The sequence below is a fragment of the Phoenix dactylifera genome, chromosome 16, assembly GCF_009389715.1.
Source record: "Phoenix dactylifera cultivar Barhee BC4 chromosome 16, palm_55x_up_171113_PBpolish2nd_filt_p, whole genome shotgun sequence".
Classification (NCBI taxonomy): Eukaryota; Viridiplantae; Streptophyta; class Magnoliopsida; order Arecales; family Arecaceae; genus Phoenix; species Phoenix dactylifera.
In genome coordinates this window covers 2,037,297-2,057,328 of record NC_052407.1, presented here as the reverse complement: position 1 = coordinate 2,057,328, position 20,032 = coordinate 2,037,297, and the positions used below count along the sequence as shown (strand labels likewise).

At 39.4% G+C, this 20,032-nt stretch overlaps 2 protein-coding genes across 3 annotated transcripts; both read right to left on the bottom strand.

The window, feature by feature from the left end:
* Positions 1 to 2,074: 2,074 nt before the first annotated feature.
* Positions 2,075 to 13,345, bottom strand: LOC103717797 (jacalin-related lectin 3). Of its 2 annotated transcripts, none has more exons than XM_039134552.1 (7): positions 13,259 to 13,345; positions 12,649 to 12,864; positions 10,180 to 10,641; positions 7,123 to 7,365; positions 6,675 to 7,043; positions 2,714 to 2,929; positions 2,075 to 2,573 (listed from the first exon to the last, which is right to left on the bottom strand). In XM_039134552.1, the coding sequence occupies exons 3-7, from the start codon at positions 10,498 to 10,500 to the stop codon at positions 2,274 to 2,276; spliced, it is 1,449 nt and encodes a 482-aa protein (XP_038990480.1). In that variant the 5' UTR covers positions 10,501 to 10,641; positions 12,649 to 12,864; positions 13,259 to 13,345; the 3' UTR covers positions 2,075 to 2,273. The 2 variants fall into 2 exon arrangements, with proteins under 2 accessions (XP_038990480.1, XP_038990479.1); XM_039134551.1 differs by lacking the exon at positions 13,259 to 13,345 and adding an exon at positions 12,966 to 13,100.
* A 2,759-nt stretch (positions 13,346 to 16,104) lies between these two features.
* Positions 16,105 to 17,253, bottom strand: LOC108511672 (jacalin-related lectin 3-like). The gene is made up of 2 exons (XM_017845361.1): positions 17,116 to 17,253; positions 16,105 to 16,284 (listed from the first exon to the last, which is right to left on the bottom strand). The coding sequence occupies exons 1-2, from the start codon at positions 17,251 to 17,253 to the stop codon at positions 16,105 to 16,107; spliced, it is 318 nt and encodes a 105-aa protein (XP_017700850.1).
* Positions 17,254 to 20,032: the final 2,779 nt, after the last annotated feature.

Below are 20,032 nucleotides of genomic sequence, written 5' to 3'. Positions count from 1 at the left end.
TATAATACGGGCACTGCCCTGTGTTTCCTCTTTCCCTTTTGTTGCTTTTCCGGGAGGGTCTCATCTCATGCGTTGCCACCCAACGCAAACGCTCCAGGTCCACTGCATACTGCCTTCAGTGTAAGGTCTGAAGGAGGGGTTCTAATAAAGCAGTACTTGACAAGAAGACGACCAACCCTAAGCAATACTTAACAAGGAAACGACCAACCCTAGCTCCTTTAAGAATCTTTAAAATAGCCCCTAGGTATGAGGATGGTGGTAGCTCTTTTGTAATATGTATCTTGTCTTCACCAACTTTTAGATGATACCCAGTACAGTGGGCCATCTTATCGAATTCTTGTACTTCGCCAAGTCCAATCCTCTCTCATTAATTCGACTTTGTCACACCCTCCTCCTCCACAAACTGGTGCTGTTTGTGTCATTTGTGAGGATCGTTCTTTTGGTTTGTCAAATGGTTTGTTGTTTAAGAGAAGAAATTGATATAAACTTATCGCACATCATGAAATCTTAAATAATAATAGCCTCATGCTACTCGAGCTGCTTTCAGCTTGCTGACTTTAGATAACATCTACTTAAGTGAGTGGCCCGGCAAGACCTCGGATCACCGATCATCGATCTAACGGCTAATCCAGAGCGGATTATAACTAAAAATATTCAAAAAAATATGTATAACGATTTATAAAATTTATGAAAATTATTTATTAATTGCAGTATAAATAAAAAAATCTTGATTCAATCAGTTTTTAAATGATTTAAGTGTGGCTGTATATAGTATAGGAAAAATATAAAGTTTGTTATTTTCTTTTTAGACAAGAAAGCATTAAGAGTATCCAAATAAATGAAGTAGGTATATATTTAATTTTGCACCAAAGAGGAAAGGAATTGACTATTTTTTATCAAAAAGAATTGATTATTAACTTAGTGAAAAAATATCATCTTTAGGAAAATATAATAAAGATTTTGTTGCTTGATAAACTTTCAAGAATTAGTACTTACTTGGCAGCTGAGAGATAGCTATGAAATCCTCAATCTACTCAAGCACAAATTTGAAAATGTTTTAGAACATTTTAAAGCAAGTCGATTCACCCCTCGTGCACCCAATAGGTTCAGCAAGTTTCGTCGAAAACTGGCAGGTTGGACGGTTCTAAGCTGGTTGAATCGTATTTCTGGTTTTATGTGGAAACTAGATCAGCCAGGGGTCTGATTTTCGGTTTCCTTTCAGATTGGCCAGTCCTCTCCGATTTTATAACAGTTATTCTGCAATAAAATGTTAGCTTAGGAATTATGAAGCTTTTATGCCTACATTTTCTACATCCAAGCATACCTCAACCTGGGTGCAGCTTATGTTATCCTAATTTCAATCGAAAAAATATATTTCAAATTTGGCTCAATTGGTCATCTGCAAGTGCCAATTGATTCAGTTGACAAGAGGTGTTGTTGACATAGGTTCAATCTCTGTCTTTACCATGCTGCATACTCTCATCCCCCTCTCTCTTAAAAAGGGAAAAGAAAAGACCATGACAACTCAGTTGATTCACATTACAAACAATGCTCAAGTAGCCAACTTTATAGATCAACTTCTTTATATAACAAGTAAACATAAAATAGAAGGTACAAAATGTCTAGTATTATAAAAAACAGAACACTTCTTTAAACATATATAAATTAGAATTTAGTAGGTTTCAGTACTTTAGATCAAAACAAAACATCCAATATGCCACTAAAAAGTTTATCTATTTTTTATATCATTTAAACCGTACATTACAAACTTCTAGATTTTTATTTTTATTTTTATCAATCTTTTACTAAGTAGAGCATGACCAAAATGTATATCTTCAATTCAAATGTCCAGTTATTGAAATTATAATAATCAAATGTTTAATCAAAGGCTCAACATATAGCATGCTAATTTGTTCACGAAAGCCGTACTGGTGACTTTGCCAAGTGACATCTTTACCTGCATAAGCTCCTAGCTTAAAACAAATATACTAAGAAAAAAAGGTATAAATTCTATTATCGTAGGTTTTAGTTAAAAGAAAAATAGTGAACTTCTGAAAGTAGAATAACAAAACACTGTAGCATCCAACAACTTCACATAGGATAAAACTCAACATGTTGAGCATCAATGCAGAAACTCCTTGACATGCCAGTTATGGATACAATAGCTTAGCACCGAAAACTTCATCTCATACATTAGGTACTGGTAATTGGGATTATAGGATTAGTACATGTTCAACACTATAGGTGATATACAAAGGCTAAGCATCATCATTTTAAAAGAAATACTTAGAAAGCAAGGACTTGGTAGCAGATGACTTCTCACCCAACCAATGTTGCATATGGACCCCAATAGCATCCAAATACAGCGCGCTCCTACCATGGAATCCAACCACCTTCCCTTTTGTAGTAGCAGACGTGAAATGGGTTCCTACCTCCTCCCCAAACGGTCCATACTTTCCCCTAGTTGTGCAGAATGTAAGTGATTTTATGACTGTTGGCCTCTCATCTCGGTTAATGGTGGCGTAGTATCCACTCACGCAATTCAGAACCTCATGGGGGTAGTCAAATTTGATCTGCAATAATAACCAAAATGAGTTCTTTTTTGCAAGAAAAACTGTCTACAGTTGTGCACGTTTGTGTGCAAAATATTAATAAATGTGCCCTTTTTTCTCTTTTTTCCCCATTTCTCATAGCTAAGGGTTCTGCACATTACCCTGTGAGTGGTCTCTCCACTACCACCATGTCTTGTAGACCAAACAGACTGCCCGCTCCGATCATACTCTATCTGTATGGAGTTTATGACTTCTCCCCATGTGATATATAACTGTTTGATTCCAGAGTAAACTCCATCATCCCATGGTTTACCTCCATCTCCACCCCAGGGTCCTGGTCCAATTGGAACTGGCTCTTTTGTAACACCATATGTAACCTGAAAGAGATCGTAATCAGAAAAAAATTTTAGATCTTCAGCATTACATTTCGATTTTCTGAAACCAGGTTTTTTAACTTTTTATATGAAAAAGGAGAATAGACTTGATTTGTTTGACTTATAGACGCTACTACACTAGATTTGCTACTTCCAATCAAAGATGCAAGTCCTAGAAGTTAATCTGCCACACCAATCATTCACATCATAATACAAGAGAAGGGAAAGATGGATGGAAAAAAACTATCTAATAATAATAAGTTTATTCTTTGTATAAGGAAAATAAAAAGTTATTCCTATTCATTTTCATTCTGTATGGAAGTATATCAAACGATACGGGCCCGTGCCATGCCGGGCCGGGCTCGTACATGACATAGCAGAGATGAGGGAGAGAGGAAAAGAGAGAGAGAGAGGGAGGGAGGCCGGGGTCGAAGGCTGACGACGACCCAGGCAGGAGGCGGAGGAAACTTCTGCAGTTGAAAAAACAGAGCGAGTGCCCGATTTCATTCGAAACAGGGGTCCGACCTCCTCTTTTTTATTTTGTGATGTTTAAGTGAAGTCGGAAAGAAATTTGCCGACTTCACTTAAACATGGCACAATAAAAAAAAAAAATAGCCGGACCCCTATTTCGAATGAAATAGGGGATCCACCTTGTTTTTCGACCTTGGAGCCCAAAGGAGCATCCTCTGCACGGCTCGCCGGCCTCCGCCTCCCTCTCTCTTCCTTCCTCTCCTTCTCCCTCGCTTCCCCGTTCGCTCTCTCTTTTTCTCTCTTTTCTTTTCCTTCTCCCCCTCCAACAACGGATTTTGTTTCCGCTGCTGGAACCGTGCCGGTCAGCTGTTGGGGCAGCTTGAAACAGCCGGAACCGCCTGGTTCAGGACGATTCTGCTGACCCTAATCAAAAGTATATCAATATGTACAACAGTTTTTTTTTTCTTTTACTTCCTGGTTTATAAACAAGAAAAACAGTTTCAGCCCCTACCCAACTGATTAAGGTAATTAATTGAAGTCATATATAGGGCTAGAACCCAAGTTACTGGTGCCCAACTACCAGTGACTTTACTAATTGACCTAGTTGGCGCCTAATGTACTACAGTGGTTTTGAGACCTCCCTTTAACAATAGGAATCAAATAAACTATCCCTTGACAAAAATAACTGATTAATGAAGTGAAAGAGTTTTAGCTTTAAGGAAGAGTGAAATATCAGAAGAAGACTCAAGTAAACAGAACTGTCTTTCCTGAGTTGTTGCAAGTGCATGAATGAATTATATGAAACATATGCGAAGAGAAAAATCATTCTTTTTTTGACAGAAGCTACGTCATGGAAAATAACCCCTTCCCTATGTTCAGAATTGTGAATGCCATATCTTGAAGAAAATAGCAAATGATTTACAAGCTGCATTGGCAAATAAAGAAAACTTAAGAGGCTCTGGGTACCCTTTAATGTGAAGGGGAAACATACAGAGCAAATCTGATACACTAAACAGAAAATAAAAAGAGGGTACATGACTCCTTATCAATCTTAAGCTGATTAATTGTTAGTGAATGATTCCATTCTACACTAAACACAAAATTGTAGAGGGTACATTGACTCCTTTTCAATGTTGAGCTGATTAATTGTTATTGAATGATTCCCTTTTTTGTATAAATTTATATACACAGACACAAAATGATATAAAAACTAATGAGCCAAAAGCAAAGCCATGAGAAATCCAAACAGATCATACAACTCCCCTAATTCATCCCTTAGATTCTATTTGATCTTACCTATTCTTTCCCTTTGCTCCTTTCATTGACTGAGAACAAGGCAGAAGAGACAAGGCATTTTCTGGGTTACAAAACCTTACATAACAAATCAACTAATAATCATTCTGTCTAGAATCATGAGAATGAGTTCCTTTCCCTAATGTCCCTTTCCCTAATCATTCTGCCAAGATCGCCTGATCCCCATCTTCCTCAATACCCATTTGCCGATCCAATGAACCAGTGAGCCCCAAGTCATCTCCAACCGCTGATCTCCCCCTTTTCCAACCTTAATTATTTCTCATATGCCGTCAACCCCCAATTCTGAACAAAGCTCCTGCCTATTCCCAGCAGGTCACTACAAACACCTGTCAGTTACTATTCTGAATATCTTTAGCTGCATCAATTCTTTCAATAGTACATCCCAAGAGGAATGGCATGAATTAACCACAAAAGTGTCACATTAAATTCGAAACGTCACATAGGCTTCTTTCTTCTTTGATATCTCTTTGCATGAAGATTTTACTGTAATTCATCTCCATCATGGAAACAAGAACTCATATCCAACTTTAAGTTCAAAGTTCTCTCTGTGAAAGTGAATAATTACTCTATTGATATTTATAAACCTCTTCCCTTCGAAAATGATGTTTATAAACCACTTGGTCTCAGGCTTAGGGGTTCTAAAGCATAAAGATTTTTTGGAAATGAATACAAGGAACCTTCACCTTAGCTGACAAAACCCTAACACATTTATATGACAATCAGCTTTATGGATCAAAGCATGATCCATCAGATCATAGCCTGAAAGGGGAAGAAAGTGACAAACGAAACCTAATTGGAAACCAATAAGCAAGGAAGAAGAAATAACAAAATAAAACAATAAGAGAGAAATGTTCCAGAAGAATCAATTAAACCTCCCAATATACAATGCCTTTGAAATATCTAGCATTTTCCTAGCACACCTTGAAGGACATTTTAATGCAACTGATTTAGATGAATTGTGGTAGAGGTTTTGGCTGTCAATAGTGAGTTGCTAGAATAAGGCAATCCCCCAAAATGGCATGATGCCAATGAAAAGCATATGTGTCGATCTCATGCAGCTGTCCAGCATCTCGTGAGGTTCCAGGGCAAAGACAATCTAAGCTCTTACACCATGACAGAGTTGAATAAAATGTTAAATGCAACATAGGATCTCGTCAACCATTGGTCTAGATATATATGCATGTGTATTTAAAGGTTTTGCCACCAACATGATGAAGATAACACATCATAAAACATAAGAAATACTATGAAGATTATTTATGACTGTACAATTCATTAAAAGGATAAAAGAGTTCCAATGGTTCATTAGATGTAGAAACCCTCAGTTCATTCAACCATTTAGGATGTCAGTCTGCTCGTGATTAAGCGCATAGCACACAAGCATGTGCTAACATATATTAGCATATAAATTGATATGTGCCGGAATATACAGCGCATGGTATGCTGTACCGGTCAGTACCGGTCGGTACCAGGCGTATCGTACTGGTACCGGTGGGTACTAATACCGGTATGCCAGGCGTACCACGTATCATACCGTACTGACACTCAGTACGCCTATCTAGTGCGGCATCGGTACGGGGTCCGGTACCGGTATGGCGAATTTTGGTACAGTGAGTTTTAATAAGAGGTGCCAGCGTCCAACATTTTCGTTTTCTTGAATTAAAAGCCTCATACAATTATGCGTATGTTGCTTATGTAATGAACAAGCATGAAACAACAACTTGAATTACAATATCATTGTAACCACAGAATATAAGCTTATTGAATTTAACCATCACAAACCATTAGTGATATGTTTATTCTACCTTTCCAAACACCAGGTTATCAAATGGTTATCAAAAATTTTACTTCTAAAATAGTATAAAATGAACCTCATAAGTCTACTTTGAGCCTCCTAAGACATAAGTAAACAATCAACATATTTCAAGGTTGAGTGATAATAAAGATTTCAGAGACTGCTTACCTCTTCTCCAATTCCCCTTGTTGCAGGGGCTAGTTTATTAGACCATCGAGGATTATTCAGCTCACTGATTTCCATATCATTTCCAGTTTTTGAATCAGAAGCTGCATTTTGGGGTAATGACACCTTTCCTTCAAGGACATGAACTCCAATGCTGTCTATGTACCATCCACTTCTACCATGAAATCCTACAACCATTGCATCTGCCAAGCCAGAAGAGAAGAACATACCTTGCTCATCTCCAAATGGTCCATACTTCCTCTTCGTCGTGTGAAATGTGAGTGATTTTATCGCAGTTGGTCCCATAAACATTGCAGTTCCAAAGTAACCAGTTATATAGGTCAAAATCTCAAATGGAAAATCAAATACTATCTGCAAAAAAAAGTGATAAAGTTAATTCCCAATCTAATTAGTTTAAAAAAACATCTACTCCTAAAAGCTTTCAACCAACCTTGTCAGTTCTAATGCCTCCACTTCCCCCGTGCTTGTTTCCCCATACTGACCGCCCATTTTTATCATAAAGAACCTTAATTGAAGTAATTCCTGCATTACGTGATATATTGATCTGTCTAACTCCTGTATGTATACCATCATCAAATATGGTTCCACCACTTCCACCCCAGGGACCATATGATATAGGACCTCCTGGGAATGAGGATCCTCTCTCTGCAGTATAGCTAGGAAAGGATACGGCCTGCAAGAGTGAAGTTCATTACTTTATATATATATATATTAAATTTAATTTATATCAAGAAAAAAGGTTTGGTAGTCACACGACATCATTACATTTGCTACCATTGGAATTGTTCTATAAAATATCAGCTGGATCTATCTTATTCCACGTAGAAGTTAGAATATTGGTTGCTTCATTTATAAAAGCCGTGAATTATGCCATTATTTTTGCTCTTAAATTTTTGTTGTTCATTGTTAAGTGCCGTTTTTGTTTCATGAGACCTATCAGGGACCTGCATCTGCTGACATGATTGTGCTAGAAGAGCATCCATGAAGATGACTTGGCTGTTGACAGGAGGAATATGAGCTATAGCTGAAAATAGTTTAAAGTCTAGGAAGACATTGTTCATGGACAGTCAGACTGGAATTTGATAATGGAGACCGCATTGGAATGAAAGCAGGGACATAATTTTACCACCACATGAGATTTCCTATACTATATTGCAGTGGACTCCATCCATGCAGAACTAAAACAATCTAACTATTCCTAATAATAAGGCACATCACCTGGTTGCCATTGAACTGAGTTTTAAAAACACTTCTGATTCATAAACAGCAGAGAGATATTCCATATTGGGCATATTAAGATAAGAACTACAAAACATACACTAGTTGCCTTATATTTATAAACAAACACGAGAAATACAAAATGTTGGATGGATAAGGGATTTTTATAAAGAAAAATTATTTTTATGAGAAATATAATCCAAACAGATAAAGAAAATATCTTCACTAGCTCAAGCAATTGAACGCTTCCTTTGGGAGAAATTTAAATTTCTGCCAAGACTTAAAAAAATGAACTATGGGATTTCAATCGATTCCAAGAGTAAATGTTTTCTGTTCAAGCCTAGAGCATTTTGTGTTTAGAAAGTACTACCTTGAGAAAACAATAACCTGGATAACTGAAAAGGTTGATTGAAAATCAGAGGAAGCTTTTTGGCAATTCAAATACCAATGCCAAAGGATGAACCCTATCTTTTCAGAGTCCCTAAAGTGGATGAAAAACTCTTGCATGGTTAAAATGATTCCATCAACATGACATTTCTGCCTGAATCATTCTTGAGTGAATGCTGCATAGATCTTTTGAATGTCCTCATCAGTTATGCGGCTGTTGGGCAAGATGAATGCTATAAATAGTGACAAGCCAAGATGCATACCTTGCAATATCATCAGAGAAACAAGGTAAGGAGTAAAAGGAAACCTATCTGTACTGAACAACTCAATCAATCCAATTAGCTATATTTTCTTCCCATGGTTCATTACATTAAACAACTGGATTCTTTGGGTTGGTTTTATTAATCTATATGGCTATTGTCTTGCAAATTCAGGATGACTTGATTAGTTTATTTAATAGCTGGGCACATGGTTGTTGACACAAAAGTGTAGCAAAGGAATCAGAGGATTGGAAAGGAGGTGGTATGCACACGGGAGATCTTCCACCATGTTCTAAATGCTGTGCAATCCAACACGTTTTGCATGACCAGTGTGACTATAGTAGAACAGATGTTGGAATATCTACAAAATATATAACTCATAACAACTGTTCTAATTTCTAACAATTTTGGGCCACCCCATGTTATGTTATGTATAGTATAAATACGTATGCTTTAAGACTACAATACTAAGGTTACCTTGTCTGTTGGCTTGCTTGGTTCTGATCCTTGCCTATAATTAACAGTTCAATGTATTTGGTATGACAAAGGGCTGAAAATATTTTTTCATTGATCGATGCATTTAGCATAAGTTTGTTTAAAATCAATTTTGAAGGTCATGAACATCAATAATTAGAAATAAAGCTACCCAATCTGGATTAAGTTTAGTAGCTTGGGATTAAATGAGCATTTGACTTAGAATAAAATTTAATTTGATTTTAGATTTAATTAAAGCCATAGATTTTCTGTGGCATAACTTGAGAAATAAGCTTTTGCTTTAGCTAAACTATATATAATTTTGAGGTGCCTTAATTGGAGGCACTTAAATGTGTCAGATGGACCAAACAAACTCATATTGACCAAGCTGACTTGGCCTGGAAGGAATAAAGCAGAATCAGCAATATGAATATCTTTTTTTGTAAATTTTTTAATTTATATCTTTGCTTTAAGGGTTTGGATTAATTTTGACTAAATCAGTCATTTATATTAATCTGGTCAATTTAGTCCTACACAAAGGAGAATGATCAAGTTTATGAAAACTAAATGAAGTTCGTTCCTTCCTTTTCTCTACCATCATTTTCCCTCCCCACCCTCTCCCTTTTTTCTAGGTTGATTGGATTCATCCTAGGCTCAAGGATTTCCCCTAGATCATATATAAAATCATCATGAGGTGATTTAACTTTGTTCTGGCTCAATCATGTGCAAATTGGTACAAGTCAAATTTTCTTCTATTGTTCGAGTAAGGTTTTGTGTTAAAAATTATGTTATCTATGTTGTTGAGAGTAAGTTGGCCAAAGGCCTCATCCAGCCACCTGAATTGCGTCCTACAATAACTCACAGGTCCTAATTTTTATTAGATATTTTCGTTCATCCACATCTAATCAATGACACTTATAGATGTGGATTGGCTTTGCAATCTAAAGAGCTTCCATGGCAGCTAGGAGTGCAGACTTAAGCATGTAACAGTAAAATTGTAAAGCTCAAAAAGCAGCAATATATCAGGATTACAAGCACATATACATATAGTAAGGGTCATACATGCTTTTGTACTCATATAATGTTTATGCCAACTTAGTTGATATTATGTTATAGCAGTATGTATCATCAGGTCTGTAATCACATACCCTATTTTTCAGCTCGACATCTCTGAATCCCTGAGTGAGTGACCCTTCCCTCGTATAATTGTTGGATAGAATCATGTAGTCGTCCCCCCTTTCTCTGACTGCTAGTACTATGTCATATCCTTTACTAATGGTTCCGTCCACAGCATTATAACCATATCTTCCATTCCAGTTTGGAGTTAGACTTTGTGATGGAACCAAAGCTTTTGACGGATTTGAACTTCGCAGTTGTTTCAAATAAAATCCAATGGAGTCAAGATACCAGCCTGAACGTCCATGAAAACCAACAATCTTGCCACCACTCATTGGGAATGAGAAGCGCATTCCCTGTTCAAAGCCAAAAGGTCCATACTTCGCTTGATTGCTCTCGAATGTCAGTGATCTTATAAGGGGGCTCCCACTTGAGAGTGATCCAAAGTAACCGCTTACTGAAGTGAGGATTTCATGTGGATGGTCAAGCTTTACCTGTGAGTCATGGAACATTATTACACGGTTAGCTAGAGATCTTTAGTGGCTGCATTCCACCAGGCTAGCATATCATGGAGTAGAATTTTAGTTTGTACCCTAGGTGGTTGACTCATAAAAAAACAGATTACGGATTTTTATACTGCTTAGGTATGCTTCTAATTTGCTCATTTCTTAGCATCATTGCAGGGATTGTTGTCTTCCAATCTTCCTCTGAATCTTATTAGTGAACAAGCTCATCAGCTTTCACTATGGTCAGATGGAAACGGATTTCATGTTTAATCACATCTTGAAGAGCTCAAAGAATATGCTAAATTGAAGATTACCAACTAGTGACACTTAAATTTGATAAGTACGTGAAAGTAGAGATATTTCCATAAACATAAGCTAAGTTTCTCTTCATGGCCTTATGAACTATAGAAATTTGCAGAAGCACATGCACAGGATGGAAGATGTAAGTTTAGTATTAGCATTTTTGAAAAATGCAAGAGAAAAACTCTCTTAACCCTAGTGTACAAGCAAATATACCAAAAATCATGCTTCAGTAATTTTTGCACAAAACGAGAGGCCTTTTATCATTGGCAGTCCCTTTACACTAAAAGGAAGAGAAGGAAAAAAAAATGACCAAAGGAGAGTGCAAGTAAGTAGCTACTAAGGAAAGGTAAGAAAAGAAACTCTAAATGTATAATTCCCATATTAGGAAACCTATTTCTGAACATTTCTTAGTTTTATAAAAGTGTTGCTAGAGGTTGCATGTCTTTCCTGCACCATCTGCACTTCAAAAGGCAGACTAATTTGAATCAAATTTAGTTGAGGATCAAGTCTCATGTTTGGAAATGCACTCCCAGAATATACAACTAAAAGACCATCTTTATTATGCCGATAAAGTTATTGGAGATGAAGATGTTGAGGTGGATGTGTTAATTATAGAGTTAAAAATGAGATTGCAAAAATAAAAGCAATAAATGAGATAGTAATAAATATGATTCGCCCATGTAAGTAGGAGATTGCTCAGTAGGAGTCCTGAAAACAGGTCAAATGGTAACAATAGAGGGGAGGCTAAAGAACTTGGATTAAAATAGTGATAAAGGATTTAGAAACTGATGTTATTTCTATTATTTGAATACTCAAAAGAAACAAAATTATTAGAATTCATAAAGAAACGATATTCAAAAGAATATGATGTTGCCTGTATGTTATGTACAGAATGTTGCTTGATATGAAGGATAATTCAAACTTCAAAGGATTGGTAATCCTAAGGAATTGGCTTGGACGGTTAACTCAAAAATCTGATTAACTCTTGACTTAGCAAGTAAGTAACAAAAAAAGTACTAGACTTAATGTGGCATTTATCATTTTAACAAAATGAATCATGTTCAAATACTCTTGTTTAATAAAGACTTAAAAGACTTTTATATGAATACTCATATCATCCATATTAAATTGGATCTTAGATTAATGCAATCTGAGGATAATCGCTATACCTCTGAATCAAGAACATTACAATATATAATAATATAAACCTTTGGTATAACAATTTTACAAATGTGTATGACAACTTTTGCTTGTAGTTGTAATGAGACCCATAAAGGGCATATCTTATATTTGCTATCATGGCATTGGTAGAGAACTTTAGAACCAAGATTTTAGAAACTAAAACCTACATGTATAATAAATGGAGTTGTGTTTATCCTACAAGGTGTGAATCATGTATTAAGGAAAGATTTATCAGCTAGACAACTAATTCTATAAAGGTGAATTTTCAGTAGGAGCACCAAAATTTGTTTTCAGTATTCTCCATCTTAGTAGCAAATATCTTCCACCAGGGTGGCACACCAACTTCAGAATCTCTCCTGAAACTTGCCGATGCACCCATTTCCTAAATGCTTCCTTATTCAAAACGTTTTAGAAGAGTATCTATTGGTCGTCATAGTCAAAAAATTTCATAATTTTACAAGTATGCTAATTTCCCCTACCAATTGATTTAGTCTTAATTATTCTACTTACCTTGTCTGTTTTGGTACCACCATTGCCACCATGCTTCTCTGACCAAACTGAGCTCCCTTTTTTGTCATACTCAATTCGTATGGAATCAATTGCAGCTCCATGAACGACCACCACCTGCCTTATCGTCGTGTACACCCCATCATCCCATGGGCTTCCTCCTTCCCCTCCCCATGGTCCCACCAATATGGGGCTCTTCTCATTTCCATTCGAAAAGCTCTATTCACACAACAGACATTATTATTACTTAATTTCATCCGCAAACAAAAGAATTCAAACTATACTACTACTTTGCAGCTACTTCAAATATATAAATTTACCATTTTTACACAATACAGGACGATCTCGATTTCGCGAACTCCTACCTTTTCTTGAGCTCAAAGAAGTTGTAGCTAATGGAATGCAGGGGTGGTTTTTATAACAATCGGTCAAGACGATAGTTTTTGAGAAATTTAGTGAGCAAACAATAAAATAAAAAAAACATTATTCGCAGTCGCACTCAACATTTGAAAAACTCATCGAATTCGATACCTATGGCAAGATCGCACTAAAAAAAGAACCCTCTTTTCAAGATTACTTTTCTTGCATTGACGATGAAAATTAAAAGAAGTACCTTTCTTTCCCCAGCGCACTAAGAAGTATTAATTCGAGCGAGTAACCTTTCTGGAAAATTCGGCAAAGTTGAGAAACACCAAAAATTAAAGAAACGTGCCTTTTCCTATCCTTTCTCCAATCCTTTCGAACATGGAAGCCACCAGCCGGCGCCACCGCCAGCAATCCCTCTCTTTCTTCTTCTCCTTCTCCTTCTCCTATCCCTCACAGTGACTGGAACCACAAGGGGCCGGAGCGAGGGCCGCCGGGATCCCTCTGGCGGCCATAGGGGACGCGCCGGCGGCCGCAGAAGTCCGGATGGGGGCCGTCGCTGCCCCGTGTGTGAGACGGAAACTCGAAACAGGGGCTAGAGGCGGAGGAGGGAATCGGGTGGGGCCGGGGGAAGAAAGAAAGCCGTTATTTTGTAGTAAAAAAAAAAAGGGTAGGGATTAGATGCGGTTGGGCCTTCCGTCCCATTAAATACAGTGTCCACCGGCACATGCTTATTCACACTTTTTCTTTCCTTTTTTTTTTGGTTTTTGGGTACAACAACTGAACATCCAACTCAAAAATAGGTACAGTCAATAAAATCATAAGTAAGAAAATAGCCTAAAGATGAAGGAGAAACCTCCTGATGCATTCAGAAGACCTCTCCGAAGTGCCGAGCAGCATAAGTAGTAACCTAGTTTGCAGCTCTATACGTCTTTCGGTGACATGCACAGCCTGAAAGGTACTGCACTCCTTCACCAGCCGATGGATATCACGTCACAAGAACTTTACAAGCTAAATCAAGTATATCTAGCTTGGGCGCTTGAGAAATGTAGCAACCGTTACATTTGCCAGAGTTTCTCTATTTAGAACCAGTTTGAATGATTGGACTGAAAATTCTAGACGATTTGTAAATTAGGCCGGTACAACCAACAAAATCATAATATTATAGGCTGGGCTAGGCCTATATTCATAACTATCTGGGAGTAGATTTTTTTTTTCTTCTCTCAATGAGATTCGGACTGGCACACTCCAAAGCTACTCCTAACCCAACTTGTAATCCTATGATTTTATTAGTTGTATTGGACGAACCCACAAATCTTATAGAAGTTTCAGCCCAATCATCCAAACAGGCCTTTAGCCTAATTTGACTGTGTTTTATTTCCAACCCAAGCTGCTTCGATTCGAAAAACAAATAAAGGTAATATTATTTTACTTCTCAAGAAGAAAAAAATTCTACAACAGTATATAAACCATTATATCATCATGATATATCAACTGCTATGATTTCAAAATATCACCGGACATTTCTTGATGATAAGAAGCATTGATTTGGGCATGTTTCAGATGACATCTTCTTCGTCCCGGGAGCCACCGACGGCAACCCCAATGTTCTCCAGCCAGTATGGGGAGATGGAGGAGGGACTGGAAGGGGTTGGGAGTTTTATACAAAGAAGACAGGTACTTAGATATAATAATAACATCCAATAGGGACTTGCAAGCAATAACTCCATTGCAATTAGAAGTCAAAACATGAGATGCCGCTGTTATTACTTACATTTGACCGCCCAAAATAATATTAGTATTCTCACAGGGTTCGGGCCGTTGGCCTCGACGAATAATTATTTGGATTCATGAATTTGTATATTTACTCCCGTTTTCTTGTTATGATTCTCATGTTCCTCTGACTCCCTAAAATTACATATCTTTGAAAATAACGGTAGGAGCACCGTCTTCCAAGATTGAACTTGGAATTTTATAATTAGACACAGCTTCCAGAAGAGGGATGCTAACCAAAAGGCCGAAACCTCATTGATCCAACTTTAGCTTAAAATTTGTGGTTCTGCATAGATATACAAAAATGAAGGCCAGCACGTGAGAGAGAGAAAGAGAGCAGTGCATGGATGCGGATGTAAGGTTCTAAAATCCTAAGTTCTTTAATTTAATGATCTTGTTAAATGTGAGGATCTGTGCGGGCATGTGTTTAATCCCACATTGATTATTCGACGAGAAGATTTTGGGTACTTATACAAAATTGAGGAACTAAAAAAAAAAATTTCGGTTAGCCATTTTGGGCGAAGTCCTGAATTGTTACAAATGGTATCGAAGCGAACGAGGTCCATAGCCTATGTGGACTACGAGATACTACAACACGGATTCATGGAGGCTAACCACGTGTCGATCATGGTGCTTGTGATTAGATTTGAATAGATTGAATTGACGAGGATATCAAGGCTTGAATGAGGAGATTTTGTGAGAATCCATGCGGTGTCTATTTAGTCCCACATTGGTTATTCGCTGAGATCTTGGATATTTATACAGAATTAAGAAATCCAAAGAAATTCCTTCGAGCTAGTTTTTTGGGGTGAAGTCCTGGCATTTGTACTGATTCGGTGCTGGTATACAATACGAGTGGCATACCGACATTTAGTACGTCGAACCGGCTATGTACCGTACAATATCGACATAATAATAGAGTAGCACTGGGATAAGCCTGGTATTGACATGGCATATTTTGGGTTTAGTATTAGCACAGATGTGTGTCTGAAAAAGAGAGAGAGAAGGGGGGGGGGGGGAATCGGCAGCTGATAGCTGATATATACCTAGCTGAGAGAACTAGGATCCAGCACTTCCAAAACATGATCCTTTTGACTTTATTAATCAGCATTTACAACAAAAGCTGCAAACAAGTTCATAATATTCTCCTTCTAATTCCAGGACACACATTAAAGGTAAGCACTCCTCGTATATACATTTGATATTGCTCACAAATTAAAGCGAAAACCGCCCATGAAGATGATATATATGAGCTAACTCGGCCCCAAGTAAACCCCAATTGCATCAAGGAGGTTTCGTGAGCGTCCAAAGAAGCCCAAAAATTTACCGGCTGCCAGTGGAATGGAGATTGGAGAATGTGGTTCCCTGCTGCTCGCCATACGGTCCATATGTCCTATTGGTGCTGGTGACGAAAGTATGTGATCTTATCATGTTTGGCATGTCCCGGAAGGGACCATAATAACCGCATATATAGGTAAGGAATTCCCCTTCCTCGAAGGTAACCTACAAAATATCAATTAATTAAATCAAAATAAAACTCAGAATATTGAAATTAATCATCTCTATTATTAACATTGAACCAGCCATTTTACCACAAACGTTTATATCAAATTATTACATGGAAAACCACATTGGCATTTTTTTTTTTGGAAGATATATACTTAATGAGTGCAGCCATGCTATTGCATAGTGAGATTTTTTTGAAATAAACACATCCATACGTTGCATAATTTTGCAACACTTTGTTACTCCTCATGTTCCTGGTTCTATGAAATTCCTATCTAAACTCTACTTGAGATTGTGGAATCTGGATCTATGGAGTTCTCTAATGACATTGTTAGGGAAATTGGCTATCAGTTTGCATGGGCAAATAAAATTTCTAAGAGAGTTGAAAGGAATCTCATAGCTTTTCACGTGTTAAATTTTTATTTATGAGCCCTGGAACTTCGTTAAAATCCGATATGAAATCACAGTTGATTGGTTCTGACTTCTTTTCCCATTTTTCTTGGAAAAATATCTAAAAACAGATTCCATGAAGGTGCATACAGCGTTTAACAAAGAAGAATGTGCCCCCTGGTGATCACACGCCTCTGCCTGCTTACCAGAAAGTCTGGGTACAAGTCTTGGGTGATGAGTTCTGCCTTCCTTGCATCAAAAATAAAGTATTTGGAGGCGGGTGGATGCAAACTTGGCTTTTGGTCTCCTAATTTGGGGTCAATATCTCTCTGGTGCTTCCCTGAAAACTCCTAATTTATAGCTTTTGGGAGAGAGAAAACATTCTCCAATGGTAAACAGGGATAGAGAAGAAGAAGAAGACAAAGTTGCAGTAGTTACATCATTGGAGTCCCCGCCGTTGCCCCCATACCGGGGAGTCCATGCAATCTTCCCGTTGTTCTCATACGTAATTTGAATAGCATCAATGGTGGCCTTGGCAAGAATTCTGATATCCCGCAGGTTGGCGGCAGTTCCCATGTCCCACTCCCCGCCTCCTCCGGTCCCTCTCTACTTTTCCATCTTGACTGCTAAAATCATTTAATTGATTAAGAGCTTGATTAATTTGTAATTGATTGTACCAAATTTAGTTAGCCTTACCTAATTTTATCTTGATTAATTTATGATTGATTATGCCAAACTTAGCCAACCTTATTATAGACAATTCTGTCGGCCTGTGCCCAAAGAATACATGCAAGAACTACACCAACCAAGACTAGGTGCTTGAACCATAACTTCGGCAGCTCCGTCATCATTTGAAGCTGGGACTCCAGGTGTATTTTCCGGGATCCGAAGTCCCTCTCTTGAAGCCAGTAACCTGGATGGATGGGATGTGGAGGTATTTATTTTTGGAGAGGATTGAATGGAGATGGTGATTAGTTGCGGGTGGCTTGAATTGCTGTTTCTCTCGGGGCACATTTGTTTCGGTAACCCGAGCTTGGGGCTGCTTTTTCGCGACCCTTGAATCGTGGTGTGGGAGAATAAGATAATCTAGTGTCTTATCAATCCCACCATGTTCTCATCTAGGCTGCATCCACTATCTATCGATGAATGGGTATAGATACGGAGCTTTCCGCCAGCCTTAACTCCAACTTTGGTCTCTTTCAAACGGCACGAGATGCCAACTAGCTGAGCCAAGACTGATTGGCTCTACCAAAGTACCTCTCAAGTTTCAAATATAAAATTTTTTCTCTTAAAAAAGAGTATGACCGTACTTTATTTTCTTGCTTGTAGTTTGTTCAACTATATTTTGAATCATATTGTACGGTGCTACTTTTAGGACGTGGAAGTTATATCCTAGAGCCGGTCTACCAGCTCAATTATAGATCGGAACTATAGCATTCTGCCATGTAGAGCTACAGTACATAGAAAAACTAAAAAGAAATTGAAACAAACTTGTCGGCATTCCTTTCGGTAGATTCCCTTCAGCAGACATGACCTTGGCTGTAATCAGAGCCCTGACCCTCGGTGATATGCTACTGGGCGTATCCGGAACGATTCCAGGTTCTGTCGGCAGCGGTATTCCACCTGCATAGGATGGAGGAACCACCACACAAAAACGTAGATATTGATCCCGGAGTTGGAGCCCGAGATTGGAGCCTCGATCATTGGAGATATCCCGTTACATGCATCAATGATTCCAGGTTCCATCGGCAGTTGTATATCATCTACTCCGGGCGGGGCGAGATCAGTCGTCGGAGATGGCTTGTGGCTCACTGTTCTCGTGGATCGGTGAATGCGTAACGAGGGAGATGGGGATCAGGCGATATTGGCAGTAAAAGTAGGCCAATGCATTTGGGGGCCCAAGGTGAATGCACTAAGGGCTCGTTTGGTTCGTGGGAAGCATTTTCCCTCGTAGAAATATGATTCCTGGGAAACAAATTTCTACGAAGAGCATGCCTAGGAAAGTACTTTTGGCATATTTGGTTGACCATGGAAAAGTGACAAATTTCCAAAGTGCTTTTGTTTGGTTGGCCATCCACTTTCTTAGGAAAGTTATGTATAATTCCTATTATGCCCTTAATAAAAATTAGGTTTTTAATGCCTCTTTAATGCTTCTTTAATGCTGAAGAGACTTTTTGGAAAAAAGTAAAAATAAAGTGATTCCCGTCTCATGGGAAAGTAACTTTCCTATGGGAAAGTAGCATTGCGGCCGAACACACTTAATGGTGGCTAAATACAATGTCCAAAAGTCCCCCAAACTCTCCTCACTTAGGCCTTTATATAGGCCTTTACAATGCATGAAAGGGCGCCATGTGTTGCTGCAGTAAACATGATGGCAACCGCTGAGTACTTGCATTGGGTGGGCTGAAGAGATGGCATGGTTGCCATCCGGTTGCCAAGTGGTTTGGCCGGTGGTTCTTGGTGGTTTTCTGCGGTTGGCTGGCTATGGCGCTGCAGCAGCCCCTTGGCGGTGGTTTCTTATTGTTGGCTAGCGCTATACCCTACTGTGGCCTGCGCTTTGTGGCTATTGACTGGCGCTGGCATGGCACGCAGGCCAGAACCTTGGCACGTGCAGTCTGGTGGTCTGCGCGTGGGCGTGGGTTGGCTTGGTGCCGCCCGCTGTCTCCTGCGCTTGGCCGGTTGGCTTGGTCCGGCCGCTGTTGGTTGGGGCGCTAGGCATCTGGGCGCTTGCCTTGGGCGCGCCTGGTCGGGCAGCCCGCGCGCGGTCAAGAACCTCGCGCACACGCCCGTTTGCCGCGTGCTTGCTCTTCATGTGCGCCCCCGTTCCTTGGCGCGCGCGAGCGCGCCGGCCTAGGCTTCTGGCGCCAAGGTCGCACGCGGGCGGGGCCGCTTGCCGCGCATTTCTTCCTTGCGCGTGCGTGCGCCGGCCAGGGCCTGGGGCACCCTATCCGCGCGCGCGGGCTGTCTGCCGCTCACCTCTTCCCTGTGCACGTGCTCAGTCTACTGGCCGTGCGCCTGCTCCATGCGTGTGCGCGCGGGCTGGTAGTCGTGCGTTTGTTCCTTGCTTGGGCGTGCGCCGGCCAAGGCCTGAAAGGCTAAGGCCGCACGCGCTATGCGGTGACTTGTGGTGCCCGATTGGGTCGGGCACCCATGGCATTGGGCATGGCCATGCATGCCAAACCCCTGCGCGCGGCCTTTGGCCGGGCACGTAGGGTTGGTGCATGCCGAGCCCAATGCCAAGGGATCCGAATGACGCCCGCCAAGCCTGATGTGAGGTTCGGCTTGGTGTGGCAACAAGAAAAAGTGGCTAACCTCGATGGCCATCAAGTGGGCACTTGGCGAGGTTGGGCTTGGC